The sequence below is a fragment of the Zeus faber genome, assembly GCF_960531495.2.
Source record: "Zeus faber genome assembly, chromosome: 15".
Taxonomy (NCBI): Eukaryota; Metazoa; Chordata; class Actinopteri; order Zeiformes; family Zeidae; genus Zeus; species Zeus faber.
Genome location: NC_137194.1, coordinates 21382350 through 21401482, shown reverse-complemented (window position 1 = coordinate 21401482; position 19133 = coordinate 21382350). Strand labels below are relative to the sequence as shown.

Sequence of the window (19133 nt, the reverse complement as noted above, 5' to 3'; positions counted from 1 at the left end):
AACATAGCCCCTTGCCGAGTGTTTCCCGCCCCTATTGGCGAATCTGTGGATTCATTCCGCCTGTTGTAGCTACATGAGACAACTTCACTTTACTGTAAGACGGCACGAAGCCGAACCCCCCCCCCCCCCCAAAAAAAATTGTTTATATATATATAAATAAAAGATTAGATATGTTTTATACATTAATTATGCCTGTATTAATGTACATATATGTTTTAATCTTGTATATGTATGTGACATATAAACTCTCTCATATTTATACCCAGTCAATACTAGCAACAAACTGACACTTCAGCATAGAACACACACACACACACACACACGCACACAAAAAACAAACAAAAAAAAAAATATATATACACACACACACACACACACACACACACACACACACACACACCCCCGCCTGAAATAAAATGAAAAAATACAAGCACGACACTTATCAAGCACAAAATAATTTTATTTCTCTCTCAACATTTACAGTCTGTGATTGGAGTGCAGCCGACACTTGGGTTGGGTTATGCAGTGGGGAACACAGCAGGCAGAGGGCAACCCCACACGGGGCTCGAAGCAGCTTTTTAACAATCTGAGCATGTTCACCAGGGGGTGGTGTTGCCCAGACAAACGTGAAAGAGTCGCAGCAGGCGCAGCACTCTGTACAAAGTTCTGCACTTCCTGTGGGTTTCAGCTTTCTCTAAACACTGTGTCATGAATATACAAACAGTAGTGTTTTCCCTCGTCTGCTCACCATCGCCTCAGAGACGGAGAAGTGGAGCAAAAGACACCAGATACGAGTCACAGAGAACAGAAATCTCTTACTACTGGAAGTATTTCACCAAAGCAGAAGACTGCATAAAACTCTATAAAATTCCAATTAAACAGAATTGATGGAATAATATACATTTAACCAACCCCCACCCTCCCTCAAATTGGTCAAACAAAAACAAAAATTACAAATATAATTTACAAGGAAACTGTACAATTCACAGCTTGGCAGGATTGGGGCGATGCAACGTTTACATTACGTGTTGGAGATATGTTATTTTCGAACCACAGTAGTTATAACATTTACCTCTGCTTTGTGAGAAACAAAAATCAAAACAGTTGGCCATGCTCGTCTGTGATCCAAAGCAATGCGGGTGGAGAAAAACACCACAATACAAGTTGGAAACTCAAAAAGGTTACAATGTAGGAGAACGTGTTATGTTGTGCAAATCTCCCGTTTGAAGTATTATCTGAGTATTCCCGTTAAACAGAGTCGAAATCAAGAATAAATGGTCAAACTAACACAAAAGATTGTTTTAACAAGGCAAAAAGCACTGCGTCACGAGTGTCTCATTTGTGAAATATTCATATCCAGGTCCTTCCGCGGGGCGACTCTAAAGTACCGTCTTACATGAACGTTCATTTAGTACAGTGCAACAAACTACGAGTAGCAGCATCAAAATCAAGCTTTAAACATAAAATAATATGACTCAACTCAAGATTGCACAAAAATGATCACGCAATGCACATAATAATAATAATAATAATAATAATAGGTCAGTCCTGCCAAAGAGAAAAGAGAATTTAATGTTCAGTGATTTGTAACTTCTGTTCAACTTCTGCATCAAGCTCCTGTTGCACGTGTCGGGGATAAGGCTTGTGGCAAGGCCACGATCAAAGCTCTGTACAGGGGTTGAATTGCACTTTAAAGCCTCAGAAACCTAGTATCTTCTAATGACTGCTACATTCTGATTTGGCCACCACCAGAGGCATATATAAAGAGTTATGTACATTATATATGGCTCTGGACACTGCCTACCCTCCAAGCAAATCTCCATCACTCTGAACAACTGTTACCCAATTAACAGGAGGCTGTGTCCGACTGAACCATATGACCTGATACAGTGTATTTTGGCTGCTGGCTGGGTTCGCTCTCTCCTTCCAAACATTGGCTGTACATTATTTCATTTCTGCAAGGCAACTGTACATCTCACCCCTCGCCGCTATGGCACTCTATCTGTCGCAGGGGTGAAAAGTAAACAAGGATTAAAAACATTATTTTATTACTTAAATAAGAGCGTATGCTGTATTAATAGTGCAGTTGTACAAGGGCATTCATATGTAAACCAATAACAAAAAGTGTCTGCGATGCATTAAAAAATATAAGTAGCGCTCGAGCCACCGTCAAATCAAAATCGCTTGTTTGCGGACATGCTTCGTTTCACAGAAAAAGCTATGATCAAGGCACTACATTCCTTCAGACATCTTAAATATAATCATCACAAATACCGTCCCGTCATCTCAAGCCACCGTGTTTTGGATTCTAAATGTAGTGTTTTAAAGCGGACAGAAATCGGGACAAAGGCAAAACATTGTCGTGGAGATGGTGTAAAAGGAGACAGACATTTCGTTGGGACCGCCGATTGATAAGTTGAATTAGTTAAACTTACGAGTTGGGGTGAACATGTTATGCTGCGAGTTAAACCAAAGACAAAAGCATCGGGTACCCAGACACACGTACTTATACCTATATAGCATACAAACATATATAACCACTCACAATTAACTATCTGTGTTGTAAAAGGGATATCAACACAGAGTTATTTACAGTTCAAGCTCAGATTATGTACACGCGTCTCCCAGGTCCACGGAGTGGAACGTCCGCTCTGTAGACACAATGGAGGCTGTATTTGTGTCTGGGAGGAGCAGGAGATTGCCTGGCTGGGAGGAGTCGGGACATCTTATGAGCGGAGCTAAACAAGGCGGGTAACTACATAGTCCTGTTGGTGTGAGGACAGCAACCATTTTGGGGGTAGGCCGGCACCACAGGGTTTACCATGGCAGTGTAGGGCATCACTCCCGTCGGACCGAGCAGCCCGACCGGACCCAGGGGACCCGCCTGGCTCGGCATGCTCGGCCAGTGCTGGGGGTACAGGGGACCGGCGGCGGCCCCGCTAAAGGAGCCTGCTGGCAAAATGGAACCGGGTGGAAGCATGGTAGAGGGGCTGGGATTTAGGACGGCAGGAATACCAGGGCCTAAAGCGGCAGTCAGGGGGCAGGACAGAGGCAGCTGGAACTTGTTAGGAGCTGTAGGACATCTTACCTGAAAACAAAAAGGGAAGTTTAAAAAAATTGGACCAAACTCTGTGCACTCCCTGCGTCATAATCACGTCAAACGGCATGGATCTTAGCGCAACTCAATGGCTGCTCTCAAATCTCTTCCGTCCCCGAGCGCGCCCTCTCCACGCCAGATACCTCGTGTGCGGCCGGTCCCGAGGGCGGGTTTCGGCCTTCCAGGTCCAGCCGGCGTTTCTGCTCTTTGATCTGATTGAGGGAGGGACGCGGCTGATGGGCGGCGGCGAGAGTCTCCTTTGTCCAGTCGTCCACCAGTTTGTGGAGGTCGTCGGTGAAGGTGCCTTTCTTGTTGTTGCTGTTGTTTGTTTGCACCTGGGCCAGACCCACGATTGGCTGAGAGGAGTGGGAAGACGTAGCCGAGGCGATGGGCGGCTGCGTCAGATTGGAGGCTGCCTGAGTGGCGGCGGTGCCGTGGGAAGACCCTGAAAAGACAAGAGCGTTGTTTCAACTCTGGCCTCTTTAACCTTCAGCGCTCATCAATCGGCCGCTTTCTCTCTGTAGTCATTTAAGCCACTTTCATGAGAATAAACCGGAAGCTTTCGTCTTTCTACGTGAAATCCAGTTGGCTGCATTTCCGCCATTATGAATACCATCCCAGAATAAACAGCAATTTTTTACGGTGTCACGGTTACACTAACATTGAATATAAAGATACAACTTTATATCGATGTTTTGTTTTTTCAAACTCAGCAGCCAAACGATTACAGAATAACCGACGGTAACAAAATACTGCTGACAAATTTAAAAAACCAAAACTGACAAGCAAGCAACCACGACACCATACAAGACAAGACAGCACACAGCCATGCATGACGTGAAAAAACTAACCGTATGTATATGTCAATGTAAAAATATGTTTTTGCCATCCAAACACAATGTGCCACACCATGTCCAAAATATCACATGAACATCGGAAAAATAAATAAATAAATAAGTGCCCATGCAAAAGTAAAGAGGACAAGAAGGTTAAAGACAGAAGTAGGAAGTAATTGAGATAGTTACTACTACTGCGCTCTTTGCCTAGACATAGTCGTTTCAGAGTGGACCCTATAAAGAGGTAGAACAGCACAAGACAGAGAAAGTTAGGCCCGGACACGCCCGATGCCACAGGTCCGTGGGCAAGCTGCCTCAAAGCCACACACAGCTATCAAAATCAAATCGGGGGGGAGGGGGGAGGAGGAGGACGGGGGTAAAAAACCAGTGAGATGGGGAAAGAGGGAGACTCTACGTGTGCTTTGACTTGTGCGCTCGTTCCAGAGGATGAACGGGGGTTTACGTGACGAGAGAGGCCAATGCCATGTGTCATGCGCACACGCTAGAGGTGCGTAGCTCTACAGGCTTCATCTTGAGACGTTGGTAAATGATATACCTGTGCTGTTGGCAATGGCAAGACTGAGTATGTAGGGTATATAGTACGGTATAGAACCTTTATTTTTCCAAGATGCACAAACTGGACACTATGACCAGCTGAACCTGTTTGAGCCAATCCGTAATCCTTTTGGATTCCCCACTATTATGTTTGGTACCTTCCCCCTTTTACAATAAGACACATCTGATAAATCCTTTAAAATGAAACGCTAACATCTGCTGTGCTGTATTTAAAATATCTAGAATTAAGTGGCGACAATCTGTTAAATTATTTCATAAACAGACAGTCCACTAGCATTCAACAATTGGGCTCATATGACATAATATGGAGTGGTGCTCCTGGCCGGCCACATAAAAGCCCATTAAGTTGGCGAGGTAAAGCCCATAATGGAACAATATTGTTTGAGTAAAGGACGGGGATTGGAGCGTGTATGGAATGGGTGATCCCCGCTAGTACAGTGTTTGCAAAGAATGCCTGTGAGACACAAAATATGGAACCAAAGACAAGAAAAGCAAAAATCCAAACCGAAAGAGCACATAGAAAGTAGCTGGAACACATTAAGAGTCAGCACCGGTCAGAAAAAAACAAAAAAAAAAAAACATGCAAAGAAGAGGTGAAAGAAGAAGTAGTAATACTGATGATACAGCCCTTTAAATGGTGGAGCGAGTCTCCATCAGTGCCCTGTGTGGCGCCTGCACCATGCACGTCTTCCCCGTCCGAACATGAGGGGACAGAGAGAGAGAGAGAGAGAGAGAGAGAGAGAGCTCTGGCCTCTGGGGGACGGGCGGAGGCCGTCTCTGTGTTAGTAAACAGAGGACTACACACCCGGGGCCTTGGACTTAACTTGGGAGACGAGGTAAAAATGGAAATAAATAGTGGATGAAAACATAATACCAAACAAGACCGTACAAAAGCTTTGGCGCGCGCACACGCACACACACACACACACACACACACACACACACACGACTACCTTTTCCCCAAAAACACTTTACGTGTGGGGTCTGCTTAAAGCCTGCTTGTTAAAGCCAGAAGCAGTGCACAAAGCGTTTGTATGTAGGGGGGGACGGGACATTTAACCCACAAAACAGTAAAACAGTTTAATGGCATTGAGGGAAGGGGGCTAACATGAGGAACACAAAGCAAAAAAAAAAAAAAAAAAAAAGTATGTAGGTAGTAGGTAAGTGTGTCGGGGACGGGCCTCAGTGAGGAGGATCCACTTTATGAAATATAAACCAAAACAACTGTCTGGAGGGAAAAAAAGGAGAAAGGGGTGAAATAAAGAGATGACGTGAGGGAGGGGGAAATAGAAAAGAACAAATACAAACAGATGGACAGAGACACGGGTCCACTGAGGAATCTAGTGCGCGGTTTGCTACTAGATTTATAGGTCACTCTCTCTGATGTTTGGTGGTAAACCGTCCAGCCTGTAAGGGTGAGTATAAGGAAGAAGAGAAGAAACAAGAGAGACACTTCTGTAAAAGTGCACACAGACTGGGATGAGAAACCCCCACCATTAACAGCACCAGCAGAGGACACTCAAGAGACAGACGGCACAAAACCAGGAGAGAACGCAATGCTCCTATGTGTGGCTGGGATGGCTCCGTTCCATTTCTGAGAACAGACACATGCTGCCAAGCGTCACTTAAAACTTACCAATACGTGTACCTAATGTACAAAATACCACATCAACCTATTAATCTGTTGCTAGGTGTAAAATATTAGAGGATAAAACAGTATAATCAAACATGGAAACTAAGAGTGTTGAGGCATTTACATCATAGATATTAAAGACTTAAATGAAAGACTTTTCGGACAAACTGTCTAAAGTACTCGGTTCAGCGTCTGGTGAGTTTTGGAACATCAAAAAATTGACTCATTTTGACAAAGCAGACAAGATGTTTGTTGAAATCAAGACTCATACCTTGATAGTTAATGACTTTTATGACCTAATATTTGTAAAACTCAATTTAAAAAGACACTTGAAGACTTTTTATGACCTACAGGGATGTGGTCTTTCAAGCAGGAAAAGACAGTTGAGTGTACAGGTGTTGGTGAGGAAAGAGAGCGAGAGAGAGCGAGAGAGAGCGAGAGAGCGAGCGACTGTGGTGTGGTGATTAAACCTGTATAAGACGTGCGAGTGTGCTGTGTACCTTGACCGGGGCCCTCCTGCGCCGCCACGGCGTCGCCCTGCGGCCCAGTGTAGATGCTGTCGGAGGAGAGGGAGCCCTTGAGGGAGCAGGGCTGCTGCGTGTGCACCAGCTCCGGAGCGCCACCCGGCTGCGCGCCTGAGCCGAGGCTGCCGCTGGAGTAGGCGGAGCCTTCTGAGCGGACCAAGCTTTTAGCCGGGGAACCGGACGAGCTGGGAGCGCTCTCGCCTTGATGGAAATATGAGGATGAGGGGGAGGGGGAGGGGGAGGAGGTGTCCAAATGAGTCATTTTCTGAGTCACACACTGTAATGCCGTTTCACCGTTCATCACGCTGGATGATATTCTCTCTGACATTCCTCTCCCCATTATACACACGCACTGTATAATACATAATCATCATATTGTCAACGAATAATACACACACACACACACCTTTCTTCTCACCTGCAGTGGTATTGAGGTTGTTTTTGAGCTGCTGCACCATTGGATTGAGCAGTTTCCCAGCTTTGAGCTTGTGCTTGCTGGCTCTGCGTCTGCGGCCACTAGGGGGCGCTGCGTGGAGGAGGCCCACGTTGGGGGGCAGCGTTTTACCCAACTCCTTGTACAAGCGCTCAATCTCACTCCTCTGGAAGGCCTGGAGCTCAGATATCTCCTTCATGTGTCTGATGAAGAGAGAAGAGGGAAAGGCACACAGAGGTTAACGGCAGATATTGGTTTCATTTTGGCTCGAAAGGATTGCCAAGACATCACCGCCCGTCAAATACCTGCGTTTAAAATGTTTACTAATAGTAAACCAAGTGGCTAGAGGGTTACTAGGGTAGTGCAATGGCTGCAGATACATCTGCACCTAAATTATGGGTGTTCTCTTTACGCCCAAAGTAGAATATTTTTAACTTGCACTTTAGAATTAAAGCACTGCATTCTTCATCTACGCACTTCCAGGAACTTGAAGCTTACAATCTAAACTTCTCAATGATAAAACATGAAGCAAAAAGGTCCTCATACACATCTCTGCATTGTTGTTCATCGGGGTCGGCTCTTACTTTTCTCTCAATTTCTGCAGCTCCTTCTTCATGTCCGCGTCCTCAAATTCAGAGTCGTTGTCGCTGCTGATGTAGGATGATTGGGTGTGCCCTCCGCCGCAGGGCGAGGGAGCGTGGCCGTTCATGGCGGTGGGTTGTCGGCTCGGTGAATCGGAGCTCTGCACGCTGCTGCTGCGGCCCGAGCGCCGCAGAAAGGCCACTGCTCTCTTCACGAGGTCACTGCCACTGTGCTCGGAGAGGGTGTGGGACGGCGGAGGGGGTCTGGCGGGACGGGGCGCCACGCTGCTGCTGTCCTCGTCACCAGAGTCGGAGTCCGGGTGGGCAGGGTGGTGGTTGTGGTGCTGCTGGGTGGGAGTGTTGATGGTATGGGCCCTAGGAATGTGGGAGGGCGTGACATCGGGGCTCGTGGCCGGAGTGTTCTGGTAAAAGTCCGGCGGGGCGGAGTAGCGGTTACTGCTGTGGGATTGACAGCTCTCTGCGGGCACTGCCACAGCATCAGAGCCCTGGTCTGCCTTGCCCCCGCCTCGGGGCTGCGTGTGAGACCCTCCGGAGCCACTAGAGGGCGCCGGGGAGTTGCTCGTGCTGTGGCTCTTCCTGCTTTTCTCCAAGCGCCTGATAACATCTGGAGGAGTGGGAACGATCTAAAGAGGATGAGAAGATCACAATAAAAGCCAGAAAATGGTGCTGCACCATTAAATTGAGCACTTTTCCTGTTTTGAGCCTGTGCTTACTGGCTGTGTATCTGTGGCCACTAGGGGTTGCTGCAGACAGCAGGCCCATGTTGTTTGGGGGCCCTAAAATTGTTTTATTATTTTTAAATTTTTTGAAAGAACACCAAAAATTGTGCCCTACCTGATGCAATTTATTTTTGGTATTTTGGTCTTATTTGTGCATAGAAGGTTATCAAGCAATGACTTACTTGGAAACGAGTTTTGGAACTACATGTACTGGAGGCCAAATCGCTCCTGTTCCTTAAAGAAGCTTTAAGGGATAAAAAAAAGGCAAATTGTTATACAGCAATTCCATATTTTGGCAGGAGGGTTTTGGCACTGTTTTGCTTGCAGTATTACAATCACGCAAATCTAAAAATGCCTTCACAATACGGTGCATTTTCTTTCCCACCTACCGGCCACTGCAGAGTCACTGAGTGCAGCCACAGTTTCTGTGCGCTCTGGAATCTGGGGCTTGGATAGAAAGGGGAGGAAAAAAAAAAAGACCATAAGCTGAACATTTTCATTTAGAAATCAGACTGTGTGCTCAGGCTAGCAGTGTTCCTCTGACCTCAGCAGGCTGTGGATGAGTCAGTCTCATCTTTTATGGCAGTATCTCATATACAATACATAACACACACTGATACACACGAACAATATCAAGCAGCCAGAGGAGCAGACGATGACGGAGAATCTAATTGCAGCTATAATTTTATTCTTCCTTTTTTTCCCTCAACACGTATTATTCTCACTAATTACAGTGAACGGCAAAAATCAATAACGCGAAAAGGATTCAAATGAGGGGGCCATAAATGTAGTACAGACTGGTGTCTCCAAAAACCAATCCCCCACCATGCACGGCACAAAATATTTATGTACCAGAGTCTCCCCCTTCTTCTTGGCTGGCGCTCCCTCATTGCTCTGGCCGTCGGAGCCTGGCGTTAAGCTGACCCCCTCCACGCCGGCCAAGCCCTGGGCGTCGGAGGCCGTGCTGCAGGGTTGGGAGGGAGCATGCTCCTGGTACAGCAGGTTTCTCAGCTTCTCGTCCAAGGTCTTGATGGTGCGGTCGACAAATTCCAACCTGCGGGGTCCCTCGCTGTCCGACTCCCCGGGCCCCCCTGGCTGCTGCTGGCATGAGGACTGGGAGGGCTGGGAAGCCAGATGCGCTGGGCTCTGGGGCTGGGAGGTCACCGCCCCAGGCTGCATAGGCGTGGCATAGGGCTGCTGCAGGACCACTGGCTGCTGCGAGGCCAACAGAGGGGGCAAGTCTGTCGTGGGGCTGGCTTTATGGTTGGACTGATTATTTAGAGAGCAGCCCATGCTACCAGCTGCTCCTTTCTGACCAGCATTCACATCCAGCGAAATAGGGGGCACAATCGGGCAGCACGGTATGTCTGTTACTATGGAGATGCCGGAAATGCAATGTTCATCCACGGGAATAGAATTGCGGTGGCCCACACTGCCATTATTTTGTTTGGCACTACAAGGCTGAGGCTGCATCACCCGAGCTGCGCCCACATTCGGGTCCTGAGGCTGGACTGAGCTCTGAGTCGTGGGGGGGACGGAGGATGCCGGGGCCGACACTGTAGAAGTGGTGCTGCTGGACCTGACCATGGACGAAGCAGACTCTGGGGGGGAAAAAAAAAAAGAAAATATAACTGAGTTATTTAGTAGGAAGGGGATGTTTCAGTTGAACAGCTGAGGCTAGAAGAAAGGGAACTGACAGAGAAATGCATCTCTGGCCATCTTTCCTATCAGGCTCTGTCAGTGAAAGTACAAAACCTTCCTTTCATTTCTGCCACGAGCAACTGCAGTGGTGCGCTTACATAAGACCCCCCAGCTTAACCACACATACATAATGCACACTCAGTATCTTTAATATCATCAGCAAGCAGAAAAGAAAATACCCTCTAATGCCACTTGTGCGTGGAAATAAAAGCCTAATAGCTGATAGATATTATGGTGTAGTGTGGAAAACAATAATGGTAGTTTGCATGCAACTACGCTGCATACCCTTGGCTGTTGAGCTCTGAGATGAGGTCTTCTCCTTGTCTGGTATGGGCGTCTCCGCCACAGGGCAGATGATAAACCAGCGTTTGCCGGTGTGCAGCACTGTCATGGATAGAAACACAACGATAAATATTGCAACAACCATCATAACAACTGAGAGGAGGGATGAAGGAATCTCTCTCTCTCTAACAAAAAAATAAATAAATAAATAAATTGCCCCTGGAGCTATTCATCTGTCATTCCGATCATGTATTAAAGCCCTTGAAAACAATATGACATCATTGATCAAATACACAAGTATGTCTTGGGTCCTCTGACACACTGCCCTCTCTATGCGTAATGGAGAGATTGGAGAGGGAGCGATTGCGGGCCTTTAAATAAAGCAAATAAAAACAGTGTTTTTATTTTAGATGTATTTTAGTTTACTACATCTACTTGTTGCATAACAGGGACACTCTCTCCCCCACCCCCCATAGTCGGCTACCACCACAAATAGAATCTAATTCTATAGGAAACACTGTTACTGCAACTGTTGCAATCTCAAAGTCAGACCCCAAAGGGCCTCTGCAGAATGTGCGTCTAGCCAGAAAGCAGCTCTGAGGCTAACCATAACCACATGGGCTAACAAGGATTGTTTTAAATAAAAATACATCTATAAATATGTAGCCAGCTGTAAGTTAGAAGACAAAAAACCCCAAAACATACCATTTTGTTGATAGACCTGCTGCTGGGCAATGGGTGTAGAGGCCTTCAAGCCCTGTAAATAAATGTCATGGTCAGGGACAGGACAAGAAAGTATTGTGCATGTTTTTGATTTGGGTCCTATTTTATGTTGGAGAAGACCCACGTGAGCATGAGGAGAACATGCAGACACCACACAGAAAGGCCCCTGACCAGATGAGTGGATGCGGGTGCACCAAAATTAAATGTAAACTCTCAAACAGCCCTACTGCTGTCCACCTTAGATGGAGAGTTGCAGTCAGCAAAAGTGTCAAATCAGCAATAATCACATTTAATGGCAGCGTTGTTGGCAGCACTACGTGCAAAGTCATATCGAGAGTGGTGTCAGGCCCAGGGATCCAAGATGGAGCTGCTCTCATGTTCCCATCCAAGAGTTTCCTTCTCACCTCTGCCTTGAGCGCTCCTACTCCTTGGCCCTGCTGGGGTCTGCCGCTCTGGTCCGAGCTCCGCTCTCCCTCAGTGTCCTCAGTCAGCATGTCCTCTGCCTTGTCCACGATGTCCTTCAGCTGCTCGATAAACACCTCCTTCTCCAGAGGCAGAATGAAGTCATTCTCCACCTGAGGCCATACAGACCCAAAGGGAGAGAGGGAACAACAATTAAAAGGCAGTGTAAAACTGGAACCAGGGATTGTGCTGTGGATCGGAAAGCCATGCTTAAAGGATTAGCAGTTGGGGAATAATAAAATAGCCGTAAATCGTAAAACCAAAAAAAGTATACCAAAAAATGCTGAACTTGATCAGTAAAAACAATAAAAATAATAAATGAACGTAATCTCCACATGTGGGTTTTCTCCAAAATGTCTTAGTAGGTGCGGTGATTTGATCTGTAAGATTTGTGGGTGGGAACCAAGGGGGGGACAGGTATTCATGTATAATACAGGCACATCCCAAGTAAAGTAAGTTAAGTATGTTAAGAGATAAATGTTGTATAAGGACGCTGTCCCCCAAAAATAATTAATGACGGTACATTTTAATTGGAATAACCCATGTACAAACTAGGGATTTTAAAATGTGATGAACAAACGACTGACTGTGTCCTCCGTGTCAGCAGTAAAATCGAAAATCGTTTTTCATAATGGCCTATCAAAAGGTTCGGAGGGTCTCACGATGTGGTAATATGTGGCACAATGAAAGTGATGAAAGATCCCCCCCACCACACCTCATGGGGGCTTGGGCGAATTGCCTCGTTTATTTATTTCAGGATTCATTTCATAGGCATATTTTTTTTATTTGCGTGCTACGTTCACATACATCCTCTTAATGCGCTGCTGCTCCGTCTGTGACTTCTGCTGGACGGTACCCTGCCCCATCTATTTCGGCATTATCATGGCATATGTGAAAAGGTGCAAGACGGTAATTTTCCCCAATGTAGATGCATGTGTGAATAGTGAAACTCACGAGCGGTGCCGGAAATGTCAACCCAATAATTTACCAGGAACCATGTGTGAAAGGGGCTTAAACAATGGCTTTCCATCAGTGCTGAAAATCGAATCGTGACTCTAGAATAAGAACGCTATACAGCTAAGTGAATTCTTATTGATTTTCCCCACTATACACTTTACTTTTAAAAGATCAAGTCAGAGCAAAGTAGAGTAAAATAAGAAAAAAATATTATTCAGATAAAGCCGCCATCTTTACAAAACATTAAAAGTGTAGGAGACAACTTTATAGCCTCTGAAATATTCATTATCAGTATGTGACTTAATATAAATAGGTTGGGGTTGGACGAGCGAGAGAAGAGAGAAAAAGAGGGCGACGGGTTCTTTTGCTGCATTGCAGCAGAGATCGGCAACGCGGGGAAGTTGAGAGTTCTGAGGAACGGGAGCCTCCCAGCCCGTGCAAAACTACGAGTGTATTCGAGACCGATTTTCCCAAATGATGCAATCCTGCTTTTGAGTGTACCATGTAGGTGGCGATCTCCTCGGGTGCGTCTCCGTACAGATCAAACTTAAACGTGACCATCTTGTGGTTGTGGGTCTCCAGCTGGCACTCCACCATCTTGTCGCCCGTGTTACAAACCTGTAACGAAGAGCGATACATTAAACATTCTTCGCGACGGGCGGCGGGAAGAGCGTTTCTCCTCAGACGGGGCTCATATACCCACATTGAGCATGCAGAGCTTGGGCCTGCTGATCTTCTCCTGACGGGAGCGCGTTCGCGTGGACCTGCGGTGGTGCTTGCGGACCTTGCCCTCGCATTTGCCGCCGTGAATCCCTTCGTAGCCGTCGCTCATCTCCTTTCCCGAAGTGGCATCTGAATTGACACTGGTTTTGAAAACAAACAAACAAAGAAAACAAACAAAAAAAGACAGATCTCTAAATGCAATATTTCATAAAAAATACAACTGACAACTGGTTTCAAAATGGTCTTATGTGTGAGACTTGAAAACAGTGCAATGTGTCACCAGTACAAATAAGGAACAAAGTCATGCACAGCAGCTGTATTTATATATTGCTGTGCATTGCTGAACTTCACACAACTAAATGGGCTAACAATGCAGGTTCAGACAAAGAGTTGTATTGATTTAAACAACAGAGCAGGATGTAAGTGACTACTGTAAGGGCAGAGAAAAAAAATGAGGTAGTAGTACCTGTCATAGTTCTGCCCGGCCGTCTGTTTTTCTACAGTTTGATCCTGCAGACAGAATAAAATCCAGAAAAAAAACAACCAGGAAAAACGGATTAATAGTGGGCAAGTATCATGTATTTAATTTCCAGAGATTACATTTACATACGCAGGAAAAACGAGCGCATGGGGGAAGTATGCAACGTTTTTTTTTCCCAGAAGAGAAAAGGGCAGCAACTGAAAGGGGAGCGGAGGCGCCTTGTGCCTTTACCTCAGGGTGGCTTTCTGTGGGGCCCTGACACAAAGCGCCGGTGGGGCCGCTGTGCTGGTTCTGCTGAGTCACGTTACAACTTCCAGGTCCCGACGATGTTCTCTGAGAATCAAAGGGCTGTGCTGGAATCTGGCTCTGGACCTGTCCCTGTGGAGGTATTTGGCATGGATTCTGGTTGTGGTCCAGCTGGCCGGCTGCAGCTGTGCCAATGCACGGCCCACTCTGAACACTTGGGGATAAGACTGCAGGCTGTGTGAGCGGGACAGGCAGGGTGGGCTGATCAGGCTGAGCAGAGGGTGCGGGCTCAGGATGGCTCTGTTGGTGAATCTGCTTCAACAAAAAAAAAAAAAAATATATATATATATATATATATATATATATATATATATATATATATAAATAATTTAAATTGTTTTTAATTTATATTTATTACAGTCCACATGGATAACTTTTTTCCAAACTAGAACCAGAGGAAGAAAGATGTCTTTTTTACATGGATACAGACATATTTGATATCTCTAAATCAAGTTCCGCAACAATAAGCTGCATAACTCCTAAAAAAACATTAACCGGTAATGAAATTTCAAATTTCAAAGACATTCAAGGGCAAACATTTGGCAAGCGTGTACAAAATCCTGCACACAGAAATGACATTCGTTCCTTCGTGAAGCGACAATTTTAAGTGCCAAAACAAACACAATTTGAGGATGGTTATCAACCCAAGGTTCTCACACACACACACACACACACACACACACACACACACACACACACACACACACACACACACACACACACACAATTACCTGTGTTAGGGACTGAGAGCTGGTGGAAAGAGGAGGGTGTGTGTGTGTGTTGTGTGTGGTCATATACACAGCTGCTGGGTGACCACTCTGCGTAAGAGTAGATTGACATGGGTGTAGCGGGGATGTAGGCCCCGCCATGCACAACAGGGGCGTGGGAGTGGGTGAGGGTACGAGGGGAGCTAAAGCATTTTCAATGTGCAGGGGGGAGAGCGGGGAGACAGAGGGGGTGACAGGGAGAGGCTGGCCAGGAGAGAGGAAGATAGGAGCGAGGGACGTGGAGGTGGAAGAGGGGTAGAGCTGGGGAGCAGTGCAGGGTACAGAGTAGCAGGATTCACCCTCAGCCACAGCCGTCATCACTTGGATAGTGGGGTACTGTGAGGGGAACTGAGGAAAAGGAAAAAGAGGGAATGAAAAATCAAGTGATCAAAAGAAAAAGGGTTTCCTCACAGGAGGAGCCAAAACGAGCCATTGCATGCAAATGCTCAGAGTGGGATTACCTGGGGTGGGTGCGTTGTTGGCATTGATGTGGAAATCTGCAGTGGCTGGATCTGCTGTGTGGCGGGAGCCTGAGCTAATGGCTGCTGAGGCAGGACTGCCTGGGCCAGCGCACACAATGTTGATTGGCTGAGAGCCTGTCCGTCTTGTCCAATCTGTGAAATGCAGTGACCACTAGAAACATTCTGGAAAAACACAGAAAGGACATGGAGGAGGTGGAAAAAAAAAAAAAGAGAGAGAGAGAGAGAGAGAGAGAGAGAGAGAGAGATGGTTGAATGATTACAGGGAATCTGGTCCAATGTCTCCGTTTTGGAAACGTACTTCTCCTGCTGTTGACCCAGGCAGAAATTCTTCACATTTTCCATTCTGTACCCGAGCCTGGAGCAAGTCAGCATCTGCTGCACTGTAGCTCTGGGCAGCCCTAGGGTGCTGGTGGAGGCAGCGGATACACCCAATGTTATTATTTTGAGGACGGTTTCCATTAGGTCTCTGTTGGCGTGTGTCCGAGGAAACTGTGTAATGTGCTGTGCATTTTGCCACTCACCTTATGCCCTCTAGCACAGCTGCTTCTCATTCAGCAGTAGCAAAACAAAACCCAACAGGCAACCCAATAACGGTAGTTCCAATACAAATACATGTAAGATGCTTGAAAGTTCATTTGCAAGGTTCATCGCCCACCCCCCCTAACATTATTGAGCCTTCTAATGAAAAGGTGTGTTGAGAGGAAGGGAGTTCTACCTGATTCAGGAAAGCTGCAGTATTCATATAGGGTTGATACTGATGAGAAATGAAAACAAAGTAGGATCAGCTAAAACACTGTAAAACAAACCTCCAAATCGGGCCAGAGAGTGAGCCCAATTAAACGGTCGTATTGTTAAGACTGTATGCTCACCTCAGCATGGTAAGTCTGCTGAGTCGGGGGAACTTGCTGCCCTGCTGCAGTGGCAGTGGAGTACAGCTGAGCGGCCGCTACGTGAACCTGTTGAACTGCAGGCTGGAATAAGTGCTGATTCTGTTGTGGAACTCCAAGCGGCACAGCTTGGTGGGTGTGCGGCTGTAGCACTGGGGCTTGTGGTTGAAATGAAGCCTGGGGACCGTGTTGACACTGAAGGGGAGGCTGTTGTGCGTTCGGTTGCTGGGTATGGGCTGGTTTGCTTTGGTGGTTATGCTGGCTTTGAGGTTGAATATGAGCCTGCCCACCTTGTGGTGTTTGTGGCACATTGGCTTGCTGCATCTGCTGTGAGGCTTGTTGTTGGTGCTGCTGTTGGATCGGGACCTGCTGGCTGTAATGAGCAGTCGTGGAAGAGATCTGACCCTGCTGCTGACCCGGCACAATGACTGTAGTTTGGACGTGCTGAGGTGGAACTGCAGAATGGCCCGGGAGACAGTGAGCAGGGGCGGCCATAGTCGTGCCCAGGGCCGCAGCAGGATAGCTCTGGACAGGCTGCTGTGAAGGCATGCTAGCTACTGCCCCTATACCTGCTACAGTCTGCTGAAGAGGCAAGGATGATGTCGATTGCTGGAGACTTGGATCGGGGTAGCCTGTTGCAGACTGACACTGTTGTGGAGTTGGTCCTCCATGCATTAGGGGAAAAGATGAAGAGCTTCCTGCTGTTGCCACCGGCTGTTGTTGAGATGCTGCTGAGTAGCTTTGTGCAACTTGTGGTGTGTTTAAACCCGAATTTAGAGTTTGATAGCTGGCCGCAGACGCAGCATGTTGGATATTGGTTGCTGTGAGATTGGCTGGAGCTAGTGCATTGGATTGGCCAGCAAGTGGAGCAGCTAGGTAGCTTTGTCCAGTCTGGATGTACTGCAGGGGTGTATGCAGAGCTTGAATGGCAGAAGGAAGACCATGGAGTGAAAGTTGGTTCTGTAGCCCTGCAGAACTTGGCTGATTGAACAGATAAGAAAGAAATCTATTAGACAATGATGGACCATTTGAGTGTAACTTATTTTGGTCCAATGTAAATATTGTTGAATGTCAAAATATGACATCAACAGTATACAACACGGGAAGTACATATAATGAGAGGATGAAGATTCAAAAATTAGGTCATAAACATCCTTCCGAACAAAGAAGCAGGTGTGCAAAAATAAATAAATAAATAAATAAATAAATAAATAAATATGATTGCAAGGACAGAGGAAGAGGAAGAAAGCAAAAGGGAGGTTAAACTGCCCCACTCTTTCATCCGATCAGCAGGAAATGAGTGTCGAAGAACACATAGAAGCAGTGCCAAGGAGAAAGACGGCAGTGCAATTGGTCAGTGAAGCACAAAACAAACAAAATACAATTAAGCTATAGGACGGCTCAAGGATGGATTGGTTGAGTTAGTCAGCAGGGAACACGGTCTGCGAGAGCTTTTCCCCCCATTGTTCCCCAGCAAGGTCAGGGTTAGGCCGCTGATTTTCAGATATTAAGCCCCGGAGGCCTACGCAGGGAGTTAGGCAGAGAGAGCAGACAGGAGATCAAACTAGGTCCATGCAAAATAGTGTTGAGCCTCCTACAGGCTAGCAGGAAACAGCTGGATAGGCGTCGGGGCCCAGACCAGGGACTAAGGGGACTTATCGTCCGCCATGACCTACCACTCCAACCGCCTCGGTGGATTGAGACTCTCCACCACAGTAACTGGCCATGCTGTCCAGACTGCCGCTCTGGGAGTGGACTTTCAGGCTGCCGTCTCCACAGCTCTGGGCGGGCCTGTGGGGACCCTGTGGCTGGAGCAGGGATCTACTAGGATTGGACGGAGCATTAAAAGGGGCCGGTTTGCGGCAGATGATGTTGAGCAAGGACTTCTGCAGGAGGGAGAAGTTTGAGCAGTCACTTGGGTCTTTCAGAGCCCCAGACCCGAAGGAGTTCAATATCCCGCCAGGGTTATGGTGGTATCTGAGGCTGCATGCACAATGATGTGTTGGCATGGCGACAGATGGGTGTCGATGGCCCCCTTCCTGGGATCTCAAAAGCAACAAAGACAGACAGGCCTGGCACATGTGGCCTCTGTGCGTGGTATGATGGTGGCGTTGAGAATTTAGACTCAGGAGACTGCTGACGTCAGAATGTCGCCGTGGGCCCGGCAATGGCAATTCTGCACCACCACGGGTAGCTTCCGATGGCGGATCCATGCAGGCGTCACTGTGGCGCCGGCATTCTGAGGGCGTGGGGATGGGGGCAACCTGCAGCAGAGATGACGCTCTCTGCTGGGAGGGGAAGCCATCCTCAGCTTCGGAGTTTAGCTCAGCAGGGCAGAGCTCTGTTTTGCTCTCAGATGCCATGGGTGTGGGACTTATCGATCTATAGTTCTGGGCTTTGATAAAAGTGTGGATTTGAGCAATGTGGTTGGCCCTGAGAGTGTCAATAACGGATGCACTTCCTCTCCGCGCGGCTCCTTTCTGTGTCCCGAACTCTGCCCCCAGCATTGCTCGCCAGACCTCGCCTCTCTCACAGGAGCGGGGACGCTCTGGAGCCCAAGAGGGACCACTGCTCTGGCACTGATCAAACAGCAACCCAAAGGCAAAACACACGTTACTCAAAAGCAACCAACACACAAAAACACAAACAATAGAATGGGATGATGATGAAAGGCACAGTTCTTGAAGTGATTTTGAACCAACACACCTGGAATTGTTTAAAAGAGGTAGCTCTTTTTAATGACAATCGATCAATCCTAATCTAACAGAGCTGACAGATGAGCATGAATTCTAGGTTTCAGAAGTTAAATTTCCCAATATTCTTCTCCAAAGGGAATGCAACATGAATGGCCATTTCAGTATTTCTAAGCCTTTGAAGTGCATGAAAACCTACTAGAGGAATCATCAGTAAAAAAAAAAAAAAAATTTAAATCGAAGGCACAA

General features: G+C 46.9%; 1 protein-coding gene across 1 annotated transcript in view; it reads right to left on the bottom strand.

Moving 5' to 3' along the window:
* Positions 1-2607: 2607 nt before the first annotated feature.
* LOC307241257 (serine/threonine-protein kinase WNK2) overlaps positions 2608-19133 on the bottom strand; it is a gene marked incomplete at both ends in the record, with an annotated part of 38189 nt that continues 21663 nt past the window's right edge. Inside the window, 22 exon segments of the mRNA XM_080015297.1 lie at positions 2608-2706; positions 2822-3088; positions 3241-3542; positions 4123-4167; positions 5818-5916; positions 6643-6867; positions 7073-7302; positions 7684-8324; positions 8603-8664; positions 8810-8867; positions 9273-10021; positions 10407-10505; positions 11109-11160; positions 11531-11701; positions 13047-13163; positions 13249-13408; positions 13735-13778; positions 13981-14180; positions 15565-15710; positions 16261-16646; positions 17868-18077; positions 18333-18770. Of these exon segments, the coding sequence (XP_079871423.1) occupies positions 2608-2706; positions 2822-3088; positions 3241-3542; positions 4123-4167; positions 5818-5916; positions 6643-6867; positions 7073-7302; positions 7684-8324; positions 8603-8664; positions 8810-8867; positions 9273-10021; positions 10407-10505; positions 11109-11160; positions 11531-11701; positions 13047-13163; positions 13249-13408; positions 13735-13778; positions 13981-14180; positions 15565-15710; positions 16261-16646; positions 17868-18077; positions 18333-18770 (4800 nt within the window).